The sequence below is a fragment of the Lepidochelys olivacea genome (genome assembly GCF_965140295.1).
Source record: "Lepidochelys olivacea isolate rLepOli2 genome assembly, chromosome: 1".
Classification (NCBI taxonomy): Eukaryota; Metazoa; Chordata; order Testudines; family Cheloniidae; genus Lepidochelys; species Lepidochelys olivacea.
In genome coordinates this window covers 261,613,838-261,633,296 of record NC_140411.1, presented here as the reverse complement: position 1 = coordinate 261,633,296, position 19,459 = coordinate 261,613,838, and the positions used below count along the sequence as shown (strand labels likewise).

Below are 19,459 nucleotides of genomic sequence, written 5' to 3'. Positions count from 1 at the left end.
GTCACTTATGCACTTGGATTCAGAGACTTAACAGCAGTAGCTTCTTCTGCCAGTGTAGAAAGAATATTTTCTTCCTTTGGACTAATTCATTCCAAATTGAGAAATTGTTTGAGTCCTGAAAAAGCAGGAAAGCTTGTTTGTCTTTTCCAGATTATGAACAAATAGAAAAATGAAGGTGAAGACGACTGAGTTAGCTGCAGAAGCCAATATTTTAAGTTTCTCATGTTGACCTGGATGACAGTCTATTTAATTTTTGGTTGGTTTTTTAAAATATTTCACTTAACTATTTTAGTTAACAATTTTAACAAAAACAAACCTGGTTTTAAAAAACTTGAATGTTTACCTAAATTCAAAAAATCATATCCTTGTTTTGTTAAAATATATGTTTGCTGTTGAAGAAATACATATGTAACGTTGTTTTAGTTCAATAAAATAATTTAAATGTCTGCCTGGTGATGTTCTCCTCCTAATACAGCATCACAAGAAAATCCTCCAAATATTAATGATTAACCTGTTGAATCCATGATTAAACTGAGTCTTCCTGACTAGTGATTTAAATCAAATTGACCCTGGTGCCCAGTATGAGATGTCTAGGACCTGATTTTTCACAGTACTTTGCTTTATATAGCATGTTCAAAGTAGGGCTTCTGTTGACTTCAGCTGCAGCTGTGACTGCTCAGCACTTCTGCAAAGCCAAGCCTGGAATCTCAAGTCGGGTATCCAGAAAATGAACAACACGCCATTAGTGGCCATGTGTGAAACGTATAGTTTGTGATTTGACCAGCATCCCAGAGGCACGGATATTGTCCGTGTCTCCAGGGTAGCATTCAATTGCTTTGGTCATGAGACATTCCTTTCTCTTTCTGCCATCCCCTACCTCATTCCTACCCAGCTGTGATTAGGGGTGTGAGATGAGGTGGTAAAAGGAGCAGAAGGATGTGGGTCTCCAGTGAGGGGTGGGGGATCTTATGGGGAGGGGTCCAGGGGATAATTGGGAATGGGTTGTAGGGAAGAGGGTTTGTGGGGGCTCAGGGAAGGGGATTAGGGGGACCAGAAGGGGATAACATGAAGGAGGTTAGAGAATGAGGGGTAGCAGAGGGGGTTTAGGGCTGGGGGGGGCATATCAGTCCTGAATTTTCTCTTTTCATCTGTGTGCTGGTATATAGGGGAGCCCTACCTTTCTGCAGGGGTCTGAACCCCTCTGAGTACCTGCTGTGTGTGTTTGATGTAATGAGGTTGACAGGTCTGATGTGAGAGCTGTTTACAAAGAACAGGTGACTTTGCCAAGGGGTTTCTATGTCAGAAGGTGATAAATTGAAACTTCTGTAATCCAGAAAATGAATAGTTAAGATGCACATCACCCTTGGGGAGGGGCTGGCCAGAGTGTGTGGAGGAACAGCCTGATTTGCAGGAGAGGTGTCTGGGTCGACCTGGAGTTTGGCTATAGAAGCCTGGCGGAAGCAGGGATAGGTGTCCCACCTGGAGGTAGGTAGTGGGAGTGAGAGCAATATAAACCAGGGTAGCATGCCGCCCTTTGGAAAGCTGCTGGCTGTGATGATGTGTGTGCAGCTGCATAAGGCAGAAGACAGCAAAGAGCAACTTCTTACATGTTAATGACTTCTACAGTGCCAACTAATGGCTTAATGGGATGGGAGGGGGAGCTGGAAATGGTGGGGGATGGCATGCCTATGGCATGCATGCCAAAGATGGTACATGAGCCGATTTTTAATGGCACGCTGCTCCGCTCAGCCCGCTGCCGAACCCAGGCTGGCAGCGGGCCTGCGACCAGGACCCCAGCCGGCAGCAGCATGCCATTAAAAATCCTGCCCACCCCGGCCTGCTCTTCTCTGCCCCCCTCGGGAACAGGGTGAAGAAGCTTGGTGCTGTGGGCTGCTGCAGCAGGGCAGGCAAGGTCCCCCCTGCCTCTCCTCCTCTCCCTCCTTGCTGCCAATCATCTGATGGCCCTTGCAAGGAGGAGTAGAAGTATAGCCGCAGCACGTGCTGCTCCAGGGAGGAGACGGAGAAGACGTGGGGACGGGGCCTTGGGGAAGAGGAGTGGAATCAGGGCATATCCCCTCCAGCCCCATGCCATAAGCTGTTCTGGGCAAAGGTCTGGGGGCACCCTCATGACCCTAAACCACACCCCTAGCCCTCTGCCCTGACCCCTACACCCCCCCACACACACACCTTGGCCCCCTGCCCTGACTCCTGCACCTCCCCACGACCCCAGCCCTGACTCCAGCACCCCCCCACACACCCAGCACCCCTCACACACCCCAGCCTCCTGCCCTGACCCCTGTAACCCCCCACAACCCCAGCCCTGACTCCAGCCCCCCCCCAACCCCATGCCCTGACTCCTGCATCCTCACACACCCACCCTGAGCACAAAACAGGAGCTCCTGCACACATTCCCCTCCCCCCCCACACACAGACATTCCCACCTGCACCCATTGCACCAAATGGGAGCTGTCCTGGTAAGCACTCCACACCCAAACCTCCTGCCCCAACCCTGAGCCTCCTCCCTCATTCTAACTCCTGGCCAGACCCTACACTCCAAACCCCAGCCTGATCCTTTACCCCCAGCCCTGTGCTCAGTGCACTCCCACCCTCAGCTCAGTGCAGAGAGAGAGGAAGAGAATGGCTGGAACCAGGGAGAAGGTAGGTATCCACTCTATGTGGGCAGGGACAGGATCCCAGACTGGCAGCGGGCTGAGTGGGGCCGGCAGCCAGGACCCTGGCTGGCAGGAGCCAGCAGATGGAACCCCAGACCGGCAGCAGGCTGAGCTGCTCAGCCCGCTGCCGGCCTGGGGTCCTGGCCGCCAGCCCCGCTCAGCCCGCTGCCGGCCTGGGGTCCTGGCCGCCGGCCCCGCTCAGCCTAGGTGAACAGAACCCCGGGCTGGTAGCGGGCTGAGCAGGCTGGCAGCATAAGATCAGCATTTTAATTTAATTTTAAATGAAGCTTCTTAAACATTTTGAAAACCTTGTTTACATACCACAATAGTTTAGTTATATAATATATAGACAGAGAGACCTTTGAAAAAAACGTTAAAATGTATTACTGGCGTGCGAAACCTTAAGTTAAAGTGAATAAATGAAGACTTGGCACATCGCTTCTGATAGGCCGCTGACCCCTGGTTTAGAACATCCCAAATCATTACCTTGAATCTGGGAGTGTATTGAGTAATTTTCAGCAGTTCTGCAATGGCTAGTCACTTCCCCACTGGGGAATAAGCTATCAGGGGGGAAAAAACCTCTCTCAGGAGAGCATCAGAGGGCTGATCCAAAATACACTCTATTATCCAGTCTTTTATAACTAACTTTTACAAAACACACTGCTCCTAGTCACCCCTACTGGGTCATTACCTCTCCTAACTTCAATAAACTTATTGACAAATATTCCTAACATTATTATTATGATTAAGCTTCTATGTCAAAGGTGCCCAAAACTCAAGGTTCCCATCCACTTGTTTTCTTTCAGTCTCAAATTGACTTTCTCCCCTCCTCCCATTCTGATTAGCAGAAACTGCAAGCCTGCAACTGTTTGACCTTGCCTCCAGAAGTTCTGCTTGTTCAAATCCTTAACTAGGTGGTGGTCTGTTTTATTAATTCATGGTGGCTGAAGGCACATAACATGGTTGCAGTTAGCTTGATCAAAATCTGGGGTACACATACCCCTCTAATCCAGGGTAACACAGTAACCTTGGGCAAGTCACTTCACCTCTCTGTGCCTCACTTTCCCATCTGTAAAATGGGAATAATTATGTAAAGTACTTTGAGACCTACTGATGAAAAACACTATATAAAAAAACCTGTCTTTTCATTACTACTTAGCCACTGCAGCATATCAAGTGCAAACTTCGATGAGAACTACAACTACCTGAATGACCCCTAACGCCTACGAACAAACATTTTTCTCTTTAAAAAACTAGGAAATTAACTGGCAAAAAAACCTTCATTCATGCAAAGTTAAAAAGTGGTAACTTGTGCTCTTTCAGAACATCCAGTTCAGCAAAACTCAAAATTTTGAAAACCAAGTGTAACAGGTTGAACCACCCCCCCAGTCCAGGACACCACCTGATACACTGAGGTTTCACTGAGCCTTGCCTGCTCCACCATCCTGGATTCCCTCTCCCTGTTTTGCTGAATTAGGCTGTTCAGCCTCTTGCAGCACACACATATGTATATATACAGGTAGGGCCACACCCAGCTGCAGACACAGATTGAAGTCAGCTCTGTGGGAGAGGACTCACGTGCACACACCTTTTGGGAGATAAATCCAAAATACTGTTTGCACTGTATAGGAAGATCTGCCCAGCGCAAGGTCATAAAAATTTGCTCTCTCCCTCAATGTGGAGAGAGATGTGCACAGCTTTTGCCCCCCCCCCCCAGATATGAATTGCACAGACTGGGTTGTTATAAACAAGAAATAAGTTTATTAACTACAAAAGATAAATTGTAAGTAATTATAAGTGATAGCAAACAGATTAAAGTAGATTACCTTAGTAAATAAACAAAAACTGCAAACTAAAAGCTTAACACACTAGATGGGTAAGATATAAATTAGCAAATTCTCACCCTGTGTGATAAACAGGCTGGCAGATTCTTAAGGCACAAGTTGCCTTGGCTTTCCCAGGTTTTCATGCATAGGCTAAAAATCCTTCTAGCCTGGGACCATCACTTCCCACAGTTCCTCAGGTGTTTCCAGGTGTGTTGTTATAGGGAGAGTGAGGTTACCCCCCATCATGTCATTTCCCCCCTTTTATCTCCTCTCCCCACTTGCTGGAAAGGTCTTTTGTTGTGACCTGGTTCCCATTGTGTAGTGCTGTCTCTGAGAGGTTTCTGTTGTACACAGTTCCCGGGATAATCCCTGTGCTTGTGTGCGTTTCCTCAATAAGCCATTAACATTGTTTGGCTTTTTTACTATCTTACCTGAAAGGCTGCTTGTGTGTGTTTTCAACCTCAGGACATGTTTCAGCAACACAAACATACCCAAACTTCATAACTTCACACATGATGATAACACATACAAGCAAACAAGATATTCCTGTCCAGCAGATCAAGACTTTTAGAATGACACCTCACAAGGCATACTTTGTAAAAGACATATCCTAATTACATGACAGTGGTGAATATTGGGGTGTCAGGGTGTAACACCAACAATTACAGAGTTAAGGTAAATGCCCACACAACCTTAACTCTGCCTTCTTTGAGCAATGCCCAAGTACACACATTCCCACTCTTCGCTGTAATTGACAGGTGCTACTTGTACTAGCCCTATGCTCAAACATTGAGCCTACTTCCTCTACAGAGTATCACACTTCTAAAATTTAACAACCACTTCATGCTCTTTTACAACCCATTCACACTCACAGAATACCCTTTAAGCCTATCGTTAAATCTACAGACTGTTCTCATGTACCACCTCACTACTGACAGTGCACATGGCAAGAAGACCCCAGTGGCCTGCTACTGACACAACCTACACAATTCTCAAGATACATATGCATCTCTCTCCTTTGATTACACGCATGTGAGGACTCAGACTCGGATCACCTCATATCATAACAGCTCTGTAACAGTTCCTCAAAATTAATCCCCAGATCTCATATCACAAACATGCTTCTGCTAACCTTTCCCACTTACTGCTTCCATTATTCAGTACAGTTAGTTATAACAAAACCACTGAAAGCAACTGGAATACATGCAGATAATTCCCAGTCTCTCTTGCTAACTCCAGGGTGGCAGAGTATGGGTTTCATGGGTGTTTCCTTAACTCTATTTCCTGGTTTTCAGAAGTTTGAGTTTTGCCAAACTTGATGTTCTGGAAGTCCACAAGTGACCACAGGGTGATTTTAACTTTGCATTGACTTTTTTTGCATTAAATAGTTTCTCGAGCACAAGTCATACAAAAGCTTTTTTTGAATCAGGCTGTTAGTACCTGCAGGACTGGAACTTGGGACTGTGGGATTTTGGGGCCACTGATGCCCCTGCATCACAGGAAGAGATGGGCTCCCACAGAAGGACCCTGTGTCGCTGGGCTTGGCCGGAAGAACCTCCCAGCACGACTGGAGTAGTGGCCTCAGACAGTTCCCTGATTGGCCAAAACCAGTATGTAAACCAGGAAGCCATGAAGGGGAGCTGTGTGAGCCACAGATTGCTTGCCTGTCTCTGCTCCAGACCATACCCGTGACCCTGCCTGCCTCCTGATGCCTGAATCTTGGTTTGCCCTCTGGCCTGTCATGGATTTTGACTTCCTGGTAACCTGACCCTGCCTGCCTTTTGACACCTGCCTCTTGGTTTCCACTCTTGTCTATCCTGGACTGTGACCTCCTGATGCCTGACTCCTGCTCTGACCACCCACATCCTGATCATGACAGTTTACTTAGACCCTCTTGGCCTCCCCCTCCTCCCCCCGCAAATGCATCTATCTCCTCCAGAGATGATAGAAGGGGCAAGCCGTCCAACCATGGGTCCCTGAGGGCCCAGGGCCCAGTTGCCTATCTGCAGGCAGAGAACCTTGCACTACAGACCCATGCTACGCAGTGTGCACTCAAAGCCCTGGTCTACACTAGGACTTTAGGTCGAATTTAGTAGCGTTAAATCGATGTAAACCTGCACCCGTCCACACGATGAAGCCCTTTATTTCGACTTAAAGGGCTCTTAAAATCAGTTTCCTTATTCCACCCCTGACAAGTGGATTAGCGCTTAAATTGGCCTTGCCGGGTCGAATTTGGGGTACTGTGGACACAATTCGACGGTATTGGCCTCCGGGAGCTATCCCAGAGTGCTTCATTGTGACCGCTCTGGACAGCACTCTCAACTCAGATGCACTGGCCAGGTAGACAGGAAAAGAACCGCAAACTTTTGAATCTCATTTCCTGTTTGGCCAGCGTGGCAAACTGCAGGTGACCATGCAGAGCTCATCCACAGAGGTGACCATGATGGAGTCCCAGAATCGCAAAAGAGCTCCAGCATGGACTGAACGGGAGGTATGGGATCTGATCGCTGTATGGGGAGAGGAATCCATGCTATCAGAACTCCATTCCAGTTTTCGAAATGCCAAAACCTTTGTCAAAATCTCCCAGGGCATGACGGACAGAGGCCATAACAGGGACCTGAAGAAGTGCTGCGTGAAATTTAAGGAGCTGAGGCAAGCCTACCAGAAAACCAGAGGGGCGAACGGCCGCTCCGGGTCAGAGCCCCAAACATGCCGGTTCTATGATGAGCTGCATGCCATTTTAGGGGGTTCAGCCACCACTACCCCAGCCATATTGTTTGACTCCTTCAATGGAGATGGAGGCAACACGGAAGCAGGTTTTGGGGACGAAGAAGATGAGGATGATGATGATGATGAGGTTGTAGATCGCTCACAGCAAGCAAGCAGAGAAACCGGTTTTCCCGACAGCCAGGAACTGTTTCTCACCCTGGACCTGGAGCCAGTACCCCCCGAACCCACCCAAGGCTGCCTCCTGGACCCAGCAGGCGGAGAAGGGACCTCCGGTGAGTGTACCTTTTAAAATACCATACATGGCTTAAAAGCAAGCATGTGAAAGGATTAATTTGCCCTGGCATTCGTGGCTCTCCTGGATGTACTCCCAAAACCTTTGCAAAAGGTTTCTGGGGAGGGCAGCCTTATTCCATCCACCACGGTAGGACACGTTACCACTCTAGGCCAGTAACACGTACTCGGGAATCATTGTACAACAAAGCATTGCAGTGTATGTTTGCTGGCGTTCAAACAACATCCGTTCTTTATCTCTCTGTGTTATCCTCAGGAGAGTGAGATATCATTCATGTCACCTGGTTGAAATAGGGTGCTTTTCTTCAGGGGACACTCAGAGGAGCCCGTTCCTGCTGGGCTGTTTGCCTGCGCCTGAACAGAAATGTTCCCCGCTGTTAGCCACAGGGAGGAGGGAGGGTTGAGGGGGTAGCCACGCGGTGGGGGGAGGCAAAATGTGACCTTGTAACGAAAGCACATGTGCTATGTATGTAATGTTAACAGCAAGGTTTACCCTGAAAGAGTGTAGCCACTGTTTTATAAAATGTGTCTTTTTAAATACCACTGTCCCTTTTTTTTTCTCCACCAGCTGCATGTGTTTCAATGATCACAGGATCTTCTCCTTCCCAGAGGCTAGTGAAGATTAGAAAGAAAAAAAAACGCACTTGTGATGAAATGTTCTCTGAGCTCATGCTGTCCTCCCACACTGACAGAGCACAGACGAATGCGTGGAGGCAAATAATGTCAGAGTGCAGGAAAGCACAAAATGACCAGGAGGAGAGGTGGTGGGCTGAAGAGAGTAAGTGGCAGGCTGAAGACAGGGCTGAAGCTCAAATGTGGCGGCAGTGTGATGAGAGGAGGCAGGATTCAATGCTGAGGCTGCTGGAGGATCAAATCAGTATGCTCCAGTGTATGGTTGAGCTGCAGCAAAGGCAGCTGGAGCACAGACTGCCACTACAGCCCCTGTGTAACCAACCGCCCTCCTCCCCAAGTTCCATAGCCTCCATACCCAGATGCCCAAGAACGCGGTGGGGGGGCCACTGGCCAACCAGCCACTCAGCCACAGAGGATTGCCCCAAAAAAAGAAGGCTGGCATTCAATAAATTTTAAAGTCGTAAACTTTTGAAGTGCTGTGCTTAAAGTGCTGTGTGGACTTTTCCTTCCCTCCTCCACCACCCCTCCTGGGCTACCTTCGTAGTCATCCCCCTATTTGTGTGATGAATGAATAAAGAATGCATGAATGTGAAGCAACAATGACTTTATTGCCTCTGCAAGCGGTGATCGAAGGGAGGAGGGGAGGGTGGTTAGCTTACAGGAAAGTAGAGTGAACTGAGGGGCGGGGGATTTCATCAAGGAGAAACAAAGAGAACTTTCACACCGTAGCCTGGCCAGTCATGAAACTGGTTTTCAAAACTTCTCTGATGCGTACCGCGCCCTCCTGTGCTCTTCTAACTGCCCTGGTGTCTGGCTGTGCATAATCAGCAGCCAGGCGATTTGCCTCAACCTCCCACCCCGCCATAAATGTCTCCCCCTTACTCTCATAGATATTGTGGAGCACACAGCAAGCAGTAATAACAGTGGGAATATTGGTTTCGCTGAGGTCTAAGCGAGTCAGTAAACTGCGCCAGCGCGCCTTTAAACGTCCAAATGCACATTCTACCACCATTCTGCACTTGCTCAGCCTGTAGTTGAACAGCTCCTGACTACTGTCCAGGCTGCCTGTATACGGCTTCATGAGCCATGGCATTAAGGGGTAGGCTGGGTCCCCAAGGATAACTATAGGCATTTCAACATCCCCAACAGTTATTTTCTGGTCTGGGAATAAAGTCCCTTTCTGCAGCTTTTGAAACAGACCAGAGTTCCTGAAGACGTGAGCGTCATGTACCTTTCCCAGCCATCCCATGTTGATGTTGGTGAAACGTCCCTTGTGATCAACCAGAGCTTGCAGGACTATTGAAAAGTACCCCTTGCGGTTTATGTACTCGCCGGCTTGGTGCTCCTGTGCCAAGATAGGGATATGGGTTCCGTCTATGGCCCCACCACAGTTAGGGAATCCCATTGCAGCAAAGCCATCCACTATGACCTGCACATTTCCCAGGGTCACTACCCTTGATACCAGCAGATCTTTGATTGCGTGGGCTACTTGCATCACAGCAGCCCCCACAGTAGATTTGCCCACTCCAAATTGATTCCTAACTGACTGGTAGCTGTCTGGTGTTGCAAGCTTCCACAGGGCTATCGCCACTCGCTTCTCAATTGTGAGGGCTGCTCTCATCTTGGTATTCATGTGCTTCAGGGCAGGGGAAAGTAAGTCACAAAGTTCCATGAAAGTGCCCTTTCGCATGCAAAAGTTTCGCAGCCACTGGGAATCGTCCCAGACCTGCAACACTATGCGGTCCCACCAGTCTGTGCTTGTTTCCCGAGCCCAGAATCGGCATTCCACAGCATGAACCTGCCCCATTAGCACCATGATGCATGCATTGGCAGGGCCCATGCTTTCAGAGAAATCTGTGTCCATGTCCTGATCACTCACGTGACCGCGCTGAAGTCGCCTCCTCACCCGGTATCGCTCTGCCAGGTTCTGGTGCTGCATATACTGCTGGATAATGCGTGTGGTGTTTAGTGTGCTCCTAATTGTCAAAGTGAGCTGAGCAGGCTCCATGCTTCCCTTGGTATGGCGTCCGCTCAGAAAAAAGGCACGGAACAATTGTCTGCCGTTGCTCTGACGGAGGGAGGGGCGACTGACGACATGGCTTACAGGGTTGGCTTCAGGGAGCTAAAATCAACAAAGGGGGTGGCTTTACGTCAAGGAGTATTTCAGGCAGGACTTCACGGAGGGTTCCAATAAGAAATGGTGCACCTAAGTTATTGTTCTTATTGGAATAAGGAGGTTAGTCTGGCCTCTGATTGATACATGGCTAGATTTACCTCGCTGTGCCTTCCCTGAGTGACTGCAGTGTGACCTAGAGGAATGAGTCCCCTAGACGGGGGAGAGGGGGAAGCAAATGAGTACAAAACAAATCTGGTCTATTTCTTGTTTTGATACACTCCATCTATCTTTTACATCTTTGGCTGGCAGCAGACGGTGCAGAAGGACTGCATGCCATCCACATCTCAGGGCTGCTCGGCAGAAGATGGTACAATACGACTGCTAGCCATCCTCATCTCTTGCCTGCCTAGCAGAAGATGGTACAATACAACTGCTAGCAATCCATATCGCCTGCCTGCTCACCATAAGATGGTTCAATAGGACTGACTGCAGGACTAAAGAGAATGACTTGATCAAGTCACTCCAAATTTAATCCCTGCGCCCATGTGTGCCCAGGCGCTCCTGGCCGATATGGCCAGGAGCACCTCGGACATGACGATGATGGCTACTAGTCCTATTGCACCGTGGTTTGCTGCTACTGTGTAGTAATGCAGTACTGCGTCTGCTAGCACCCAGGAGACATGCGGTGACGGTTACCTGAGCGGGCTCCATGCTTGCCGTGGTATGGCGTCTGCACAGGTAACTCAGGAAAAAAGGCGTGAAACGATTGTCTGCCCTTGCTTTCATGGAGGGAGGGAGGGAAGGGGGGCCTGACGATATGTACCCAGAACCACCCGCGACAATGACCCCATCAGGCATTGGGATCTCAACCCAGAATTCCAATGGGCAGCGGAGACTGCGGGAACTGTGGGACAGCTACCCACAGTGCAACACTCCGGAAGTCGACTCTAGCCTCGGTACTGTGGAAGAACTCCCCTGAGTTAATTCACTTAATGCACTTAGAGCATTTTCTGTGGGGGGGGACACACTCGAATATATAAAACCGATTTCTAAAAAAACGACTTCTATAAATTCGACCTAATTTCGTAGTGTAGACATAGCCAAAGCATAGGTCCTGCATGAGCAACCAGTCCAGTCACAGGGTCAGGTGGCGCAGCTCACTGCCAAAGTAGAACGCCTAACCAAGCAGCTCGCATGTGTGGCGGTTCAATACAAGACAGGACACGGCTTTAGGCAAGCAAGCAGGCTGGCGGGATTGCCCCTGTCAGCTTTTCCACCTCTCTTTTATTTCTCTCCCCCCTGCGCATTACATACTCCGACCGCAAAAGGCATCAACAAAGGAAATAATATGACTTTGATTAATATTCTTATTTACCAGCCTCTATCTACTACAATCCTTGTTCTCAGGCCTTGAGCCCAGTCCAAGGAAGCTTCCCACGGTTCATGTCCTTTAGTTGACTTCCCATGGTCCATGTCCTTGGATGGAGCAGTGTGTGCATCGGTCCTACACAACAGTCAGGGTGTGCCCTGAATGTTTCCAGGTGCATGAACACTACATGAACCCTTCACACATGCTCACAGAAAGAAGGAATGACCTTATGTGCCCAAACAGACCATGCATTCCCTGAACCAGCTCCCACAGTGCCACTGCCTGAATGGTTCAGTGAGGATCATTGGAAATTCTGGGGTTTCCTGAACCAGTGCCGGCTGCCTATCCTGCTCTGCCCCCAAGTGTACCCCATAGACTGGACTAAGGTGGGAACAGTAGTGAGCCTAGTCAACAGTAAAGCACTTAACTGGGCCTCCCCAGTGTTGGAGCAGAACAGCCCTGTGCTCTCTGACTGGGATGCCTTCCTGCAAGCCTTTGTGACCATCTTCAAAGACCTGCTTCACATCTGTGCAGCAGGGGCTATCCTCTGGAAACATGGCCAGGGCAATGGCCAGCCACCTCCTAGCCTACCCATTTCTGATGACTTGTGGCTGATGTTGAATGGAATGAGGCAGCCCAACTTTACCAATTCCGCTGGGGGCTCAATGACGAGGTAAAAGGTGAACTAACCTGCATTGAAAACCCCATCTACCTAGGCACCTTTCTAGACCTTGCCCTGCACATTGACTCTTGGCTCCATGAATGGAACGAGGAAAGGAGCGGTGGCCCAACAGTCCCCGCTACCTGCCCTCCATGCCAAGGCTTGTTGAATAGAGTCCTGAACTCATGCAGATCAATCTGGGTTGCCAATGTCTGTCCCTGAAGAGAGAGAGAGAGAGAGCGTCAATGACAATTGAACCTCTGTTTTTAGTGCAGGGGATCAGTACATGCCCTTGTCTCCTGCCCAGCATAGAAGAACTTGGGAAACGGACCAGCCCAGGCCCAGTAGGGGAGCACAGCGTGGGTACCACCAGAGCTCCATGCTCCATAACCACCACCACCCCCTTTCCCTGTTCTCAAGGAGAACCCGACCTGGGAACTATGGTGCCTCCCTGCACTTCCAGTTGCTACTGCAGTTGCAGGTTTTGGAGCAGGCACAGCAGATCTCCCCCACAGTTAGCAATGATAGACTAGGGCCGCTGCCAACTTTATAGATGCTGAAGAAGTCCAAACCCTCCAGATCTCCTTGCGGCTGAAACCCACACTGGACCTTTTGGAGATGATTGTTGGGTTGCCCCTATCATCGGGACCAGTAATCCAAGAGGCTGTCCCACTAGAGGCCATAGTAGAGAAGCACTGAGAAACAGTATGCCTCAATGTGATCAGGTCCCCATTCTTTGGCATTCCTTGGTTGGAGTGGCATGACCCATGTATCTACAGGTGGCAGAGGAAAATTAGCTTCCCTGAATACTTTCAGAAAGTGTGCCTCCAACAAAGCAACCAACCCCCAGCTGACCTGCACCTGGGGCCCCAGGATGGAAGGAGACCCTTGGAAGCAGAACTCTTGACAGTGGGGGCTAGCCAGACAGGAATGGCCCCAGGCAAGAACCTCAGCCTCCTTGACAAGTACAGTAGAACCTCAGATTTACGAACACCAGAGTTACGAACTGACCAGTCAACCACGCATCTCATTTGGAACTGGAAGTACTCAGGCAGCAGCAGAGACCAAAAAAAAAGAAAAAACAAGTACAGTACTGTATTAAATTTAAACTACTAAAAAAAAGGAAAGCAGCATTTTTCTTCTGCGTAGTAAAGTTTCAAAGCTGTATTAAGTCAATATTCAGTTGTAAACTTTTGAAAGAACAACCATAACTTTTTGTTCCGAGTTACAAACATTTCAGAGTTGCGAACAACCTCCATTCAAACTTTCTGGGTGTGTTTGAAAAGAAAAATGCAGACTAAATGGGTGAACCAAGTCCACACTCCTGCCATATGTAGTTTTCTTAAAACAATGCTGACTGTGCCTCTAAGGGTCGGAGCTCCTTCTTCGCTAAATACAGATTTCATCCCCATTTCCACCTGGTGTTACCAGCAATCTCTCCGAATCCCAGTGCCACTGATGGGTTCCAACAGATCCATCTCATTCAGGAAAAGCTCAAGAACCACCTTGAAGAGGCGAAGGAAGTCTACAAGCGGCATGCAGATTGTTGATGACAAGAAGCTCCAGTATTTATGGTAGACCAAAAGATGTGGCTTGCCATCAAACACCTCCAGACCAGGCGATCCTCCTGCAAATTGGACCACCAGTTCCTGGGACCTTTCCTGATATGCCATCAGATTAACCAATTTATCTTCAAATTCCAGCTTCCCCAGTCTCTCAAAATACACCCAGTTTTCCATGTCTCCTTTCTGAAGCCCTATAATGAGAACTATCCCCCCAGCCAAACCACACTGCTATCTCAACCACTCGAAATCCAGGGTCACGATGAATACGAAGTGCACGGCATCCTCAGTTCCCGACAGATACGTGGCTGTCTGTGCTCTCCATTGGATTGGGAAGGCTACGACCCTGAAAAATGTGCTTGGGAGCCTGCCTCCCATGTCCATGCCCCTGACCTGGTGGAGAAATTCCACAAAACTAGCCCTGACAAGCGTGGACTGACACCACCTTGAAGGGGGGCCTGTAAGCGGGGATGATGATGATACCTGCAAGGCTGGTATCTGCGGGGTTCAGGGCTACTGATGCCTCTACAATCACCACAAGAGGCTTAGGCTGTGCTCCAACTTGAGGACCCTATGGGGCTCAGCTTGGCAGGAAGTACCACCCAGCAGGACCAGAGTGGCGGCCTCAGACAACTCCTTGATTGGCCAATAGCAAAATATACAACAGGAAGCCCTGAAGGGGAGCTGTGTGATCAACAACATAGACTGCCTGCCTCTGCTCCAGACCCTGCTCGCAAGAGACACTGTACTCTGGCTTCTGACCCTGCCTGCCTCCTGATACTTGACTCTGCCTTCTGGCCTCTCACAGACTCTGATTTCCCGGTACCGGACTTGGACTGACTCCTGCTCTGACCACTAGTTCTGACCGCACATGTCCTGGTCACTTGCCCTTCCCCAAAAGGGTGTTACACAATCTCTACCAACAAAAGACTCGAGCCCAGTGCTCTTATGCTTTCAATGAGCTACATTAGCTGGAATTTGAGTGGAGAAGATAGGGCATGTCTCCCCTTTAATAACCTGCTCTGTTCCATGGAATTAGACAATTCCAACTGAATTTGCTCAGTTTTGTTTGCACAAATCAGAAAAAAAACTTCCTCATACCAGGAGGCTCTCTACTCAGGAACTGACTGGAAGCAATTCAGATTGACCAAGCTGTCCATTTACAGAAACAGACTTGCTAGTCAAGATTTTGCAATTGCTGTGAAGGAAGGTGTTGCAGCTGGCCCAGTGCCTCCTCTGTACAGTCACCAGTCTATTGTAAGTGGACCCAGCTGCTGGGTCCCATGTGCTTTTAAGCCAACTGAGTCTGGGTAGAGTCTAGTCACGGAGTCTAGCTTTGGGTTTCTAGGGTGCACTCCCAGGATCAGGCCTCTTGTCTGAGTACTTCCTTGGGACCTGCAGTCTAGCTACTCTAAATCCCCAAATCAGTGTCCCAGACCTCCTAATTGCATATACACACAGACAGAGTTCCACCCAGCTGTGGGCAACCCTAGCTTTTTGTTTAACCCCTGTTTGGACAATGTGGTATGAAAGCAAGGAACATAGACGTTTAGTAAAGTAATCTCTTAACTATAGTCATTTTACTCTTAAGAAAGTGCAGAGTTTCAGATATTTACAGTATAAGAAAAGTTCTGAGATTCACCCCCATCCTAGTCTGATCTCACCCTTTCGAGAAGTGAGGTCTGCTAGTGTTCAGGCTGGTCAGAGTCCCTCCTTCTCTCTCTCTCCCTCCTCTGCACCTCCAGCTTACATGTGACGCCCCCCTGCTCAGAGAAGGAACACCCTTAAAATACAGTCCCTGTCTAGTTTCGCCATTGTGTCCAGAGTAAGGCCTCGCCTACACCTAAAATGTAAGCCAACTTAGCTTTGTTGCTCAGGGCTGTGAAATATTTCATGCCCTGTGCAACATAGTTAGGTTTACGTATCTCCCACTGTAGACGCAGCTAGGTTGACAGAAGAATTCTTCCATTGACATAGCCACCGCCTCTTGAGGGGGTGGATTTACTACTGCAACAGAAAAACTCCTTCTGTTGCTGTATTGTCTACATTACCACAGGATAGTAGTAGCGCTGCAGGTGTGCTGCTGTAGCACCTGTAGTGTAGACATCCCCTGGAAAGCTGCAGATCCACCGATCATGCTGATGATGTGGATAATCAAGGAAGTTCAGCATATAATACATAATTGAGTGCACAGAATAACCCAGGCATGCCAACTCTTTCACACAAGGCAAAAAAAGAAGTCTTGGCTTACCTCAGAGCCACATTATAGAAATAAAATAATAATAAAAAAATCACTGTTGCCATCACTTGGATTCAGGTGGGAATTTCTGCTTTCTTCCTTGTTGCTTCATTGTTTACAAATCATCTATGAGCGATGAGGCTGAAGCTTCAGAAGAAGATACTTACAGGCCACTTTATGAGTCTTAGTATTACAGTAGTGCCTGGAGGCTCAACCAGGTTGGGGCCCCATTGTGCCAGGTGCTGTACAGTAAAAGCCTGCTCCATTCTAAAGAGCTTACAGTCTTAAAAATAAGAGTCAACAGGGCAAAAACAACAAAGAGTCCTTGTGGCACTTTAGAGACCAACAAAGTGCCACAAGGACTCCTTGTTGTTTTTGCTGATACAGACTAACACGGCTACCACTCTGAAACTATTAAACAGGGTGGTGAGGCAAATAGTGGAAGTTGTGGAGGGAGGAGCCATACTGCCATATTTACAAGCATGGATGCCGACTCTGTGGGTGCTCCAGGGGTGGAGCACCCACAGAGAAAAATTAGCAGGTGCTTAGCCTGCAGCAGCAGTCAAGCCCCCCTCCTCCTGCCCACTGGCTGCCCCCATGCTGATCAACTCCTCTCCCTCCCTCCCAGGGCGGGGGTGGGGGCAGAGGTGGAGTGGGGGTGGGGCCTGGGCTGAGCCGGAGTTTAGCACCCCCGGGGAAAATTAGAAGCCAGTGCCTGTGTTTACAGAATCCAACGGCTGTGCTGCACAAGAAGTAGAGAATACTGGCCAAGATTTCACCCTCTGTATCTAATTAAAACTACGGGGTGAATTTTATGAAAGCAGACTGTAATTTCCTAAATTGGAATTTGGCTAAGCACTGGGATTGACTTGCAAAAACTGCATCTGAATTTTTAATGAGCATGAGAACCGCTATTTTGTCTCATTTAGAAGGCAGCACCTCTCATAACAATGGTCCCTTGTATTGTGCTCTACGGCACTATTTTGATCCTAATTTAGAGGGATAAATGCCATGTAATTTTAACATTCCTCCTTCCAGCATAACCTTTTATCAGACTTGTATAGGTGGGGCAGAAGTGGGAATGGAGAAACAAACTAGTGCTCTTTTATCTGCTTACTGACATCAGACTTCTAAAAACTTTTATGCTAAAGGAGAGCTTTGCAATCATTTCAGTTTATTTACAACTTATTTAATCACATTTGAAAGCCTTTTCTCTAACCCTGTGACCAAAAGTTTCCAGTTGTCTATTGGTATCTATAGAGTTCATTTTCTTTTTCTGTTAAATTTTGTTATGCATATTACTCTTCACCTTTATTCAGCAAATTTTGATTTTGGGTGGGAACAGAATTTACAGAGGTAAACAAAAGGTCATTGTTAAGCAGTTTTTAACAAAGAATATAGTTTAGTTCTTGTTTATGTGGAGTAATTTTGCTGAGAAACTTGTAATGATTGTGTATGTAACTCATTACAGACAGATATACAAAAAATTGCTAATTAACTGTTTTATCATTTTTCAGGGCAGTGTGACTGCAATGACAGTATTTTTTCCTTTGGATACAGCTAGACTTAGACTTCAGGGTAAGTGTCTAAACACCTGTGTCTTTGTGGCTCCTGTCTTTGTTTCCATTTCCTTTTAGCCTCGGCACTTCTGGGAGTAGTTGCATGGGGATCGTGATGGGGTGCACTCACCTCTTGTGAGTGCCTCCTGTCACCTGGGTATCATCCTGCACTCTTTTTCTGCTCCTGTTGCCCTGTCAGCTGTTGCTGGGCAGGTCTTCAGTGGCTCAGCCCTCCGTTCACGTCACAGTCTAAAATGGATGACCACCTTCTGGGGTATCAAGCATCCAGCAGGGCATATCACAGTGCTCTTATTGGTGTCTTTAACCCTGCCTCTTTGCAGAGATCTCATCCCCTTTCTGGGCTGGCTTTAAGTTCATTTCTGCCCTGTTGTAGAGCACTGCCCCCAGGGCTTTCACCCTCAAGACTTTGACTTTTTGTTCTTGCTGCCCCAGCTGTCCAGCCACATCATCTCTTAAATTCAGTCCCCTTCTGGAGTAACAAAGTCCCACTAATGGTTGGCTCTCTCCAGGGTCTTCAGCCCCATCTCATAAGAACGGCCATACTGGGTCGGACCAAAGGTCCATCTAGCCCAGTATCTTGTCTTCCAATGGTGGCCAATGTCATGTGCCCCATAGGGAATGAACAAAACAGGTAATTATCAAGTGATCCATTCCCTGTCACCCATTCGCAGCTTCTCTGAACCCTTCTCAGGGCTTAGGCCACTTCCCCAGGGAACCAGGCCCGCCCACTACTCCAGGTCCCAAGTCAGGGACCCTATAAACAGCAGCCTTGTACTGCTTCCATTAATAGTTGCTGCTGCTGTATTCCCTGGGTTGCTTCCCACTGAGTCCCATCACCTTCGCCCATTACTTTTGGGTTACAGTTTTTGGGTTCTCTCTGTCTTATCCCTGCTTGAGCAGTGTCTTTCCCAGGCCTCCTTCCTAGAGAGAGTCTCTTTGTCCTTCCTCACCCTTCTGGTCCCAGCTAGCAACCGACCTGCTCAGGCCCTGCAGCTCTTTTTAGCTGAGCCTTCTGCACTCTGATTGGCTGCTTCCGTGCAGCCTTTCTAGGCAGCCCTGGGGGACCCACTTTAACTGCTCCTTTCCTGAGGCAGAGTATGTTAGGACTGCGAGACCTGGCACACCCCCATCATAGGGATCTCCTCTGTGTAAACAAGGATCTTTCCTTTTGTTCCTTCCTCATCACCAGCAACATTCTTCTAGTTGAGGCTGATTAAACCTTTAGGAACAGCACTGACTGACTCTTTAATTAGCTGAAAAGTCATTGCTGTGTGACTTATGGCTCACATTTGAATGTCTAAAGTCTGGTCTACACTACAGACCTATCTTGGAATAACTTCGTTGCTCAGGAGTGTGAAAAATGGGTGAAGTAGTTATGGCACCTTAGAGACTAACACATTTATTTGAGCATTTATTTGAGCTCAAATAAATTTGTTAGTCTCTAAGGTGCCACAAGTCCTCCTTTTCTTTTTGCGGATACAGACTAAAACGGCTGCTACTCTGAAACCTGAAGTAGTTATATTGACCTAACCCCCCGTGTAGCCAGCACTGCTTCTCCCACTGACGTAACTATCGCTTCTCAGGGAAGTGGATTAACTACACCAATGGGAGAACAGTCTCTCCTGTCAGCTTAGAGCATCTTCGTTAAAGTGCTATAGTAGCTGTGCTGATTCAGCGTTTTAAGTGCAGACTGGTCTTGCCAGCCCATGGGAACAACACTATGTGCACGAGAAAAACAAGCACGTTCTTGCCTAAGGCATTGTGCCATAGGGGAATTTAA

The 19,459-nt window shown here is 48.2% G+C and overlaps 2 protein-coding genes across 3 annotated transcripts in view; both read left to right on the top strand.

Annotated features, from left to right (window-relative positions):
• SLC25A17 (solute carrier family 25 member 17) overlaps positions 1–19,459 on the top strand; it is a 53,095-nt gene that overhangs the window by 8,664 nt on the left and 24,972 nt on the right. The window contains exon 2 of the mRNA XM_084618040.1: positions 17,617–17,677. Coding sequence (XP_084474166.1) covers positions 17,617–17,677 — 61 coding nt within the window. The remainder of the gene's footprint in view (positions 1–17,616; positions 17,678–19,459) is intronic.
• On the top strand, positions 6,827–8,611 carry LOC311514894 (uncharacterized protein). 2 transcript variants are annotated; one of them, XM_084617623.1, is made up of 3 exons: positions 6,827–6,989; positions 7,086–7,500; positions 8,088–8,611. In XM_084617623.1, the coding sequence occupies exons 1-3, from the start codon at positions 6,912–6,914 to the stop codon at positions 8,606–8,608; spliced, it is 1,014 nt and encodes a 337-aa protein (XP_084473749.1). In that variant the 5' UTR covers positions 6,827–6,911; the 3' UTR covers positions 8,609–8,611. The 2 variants fall into 2 exon arrangements, with proteins under 2 accessions (XP_084473749.1, XP_084473748.1); XM_084617622.1 differs by having other exon boundaries at positions 6,827–7,500.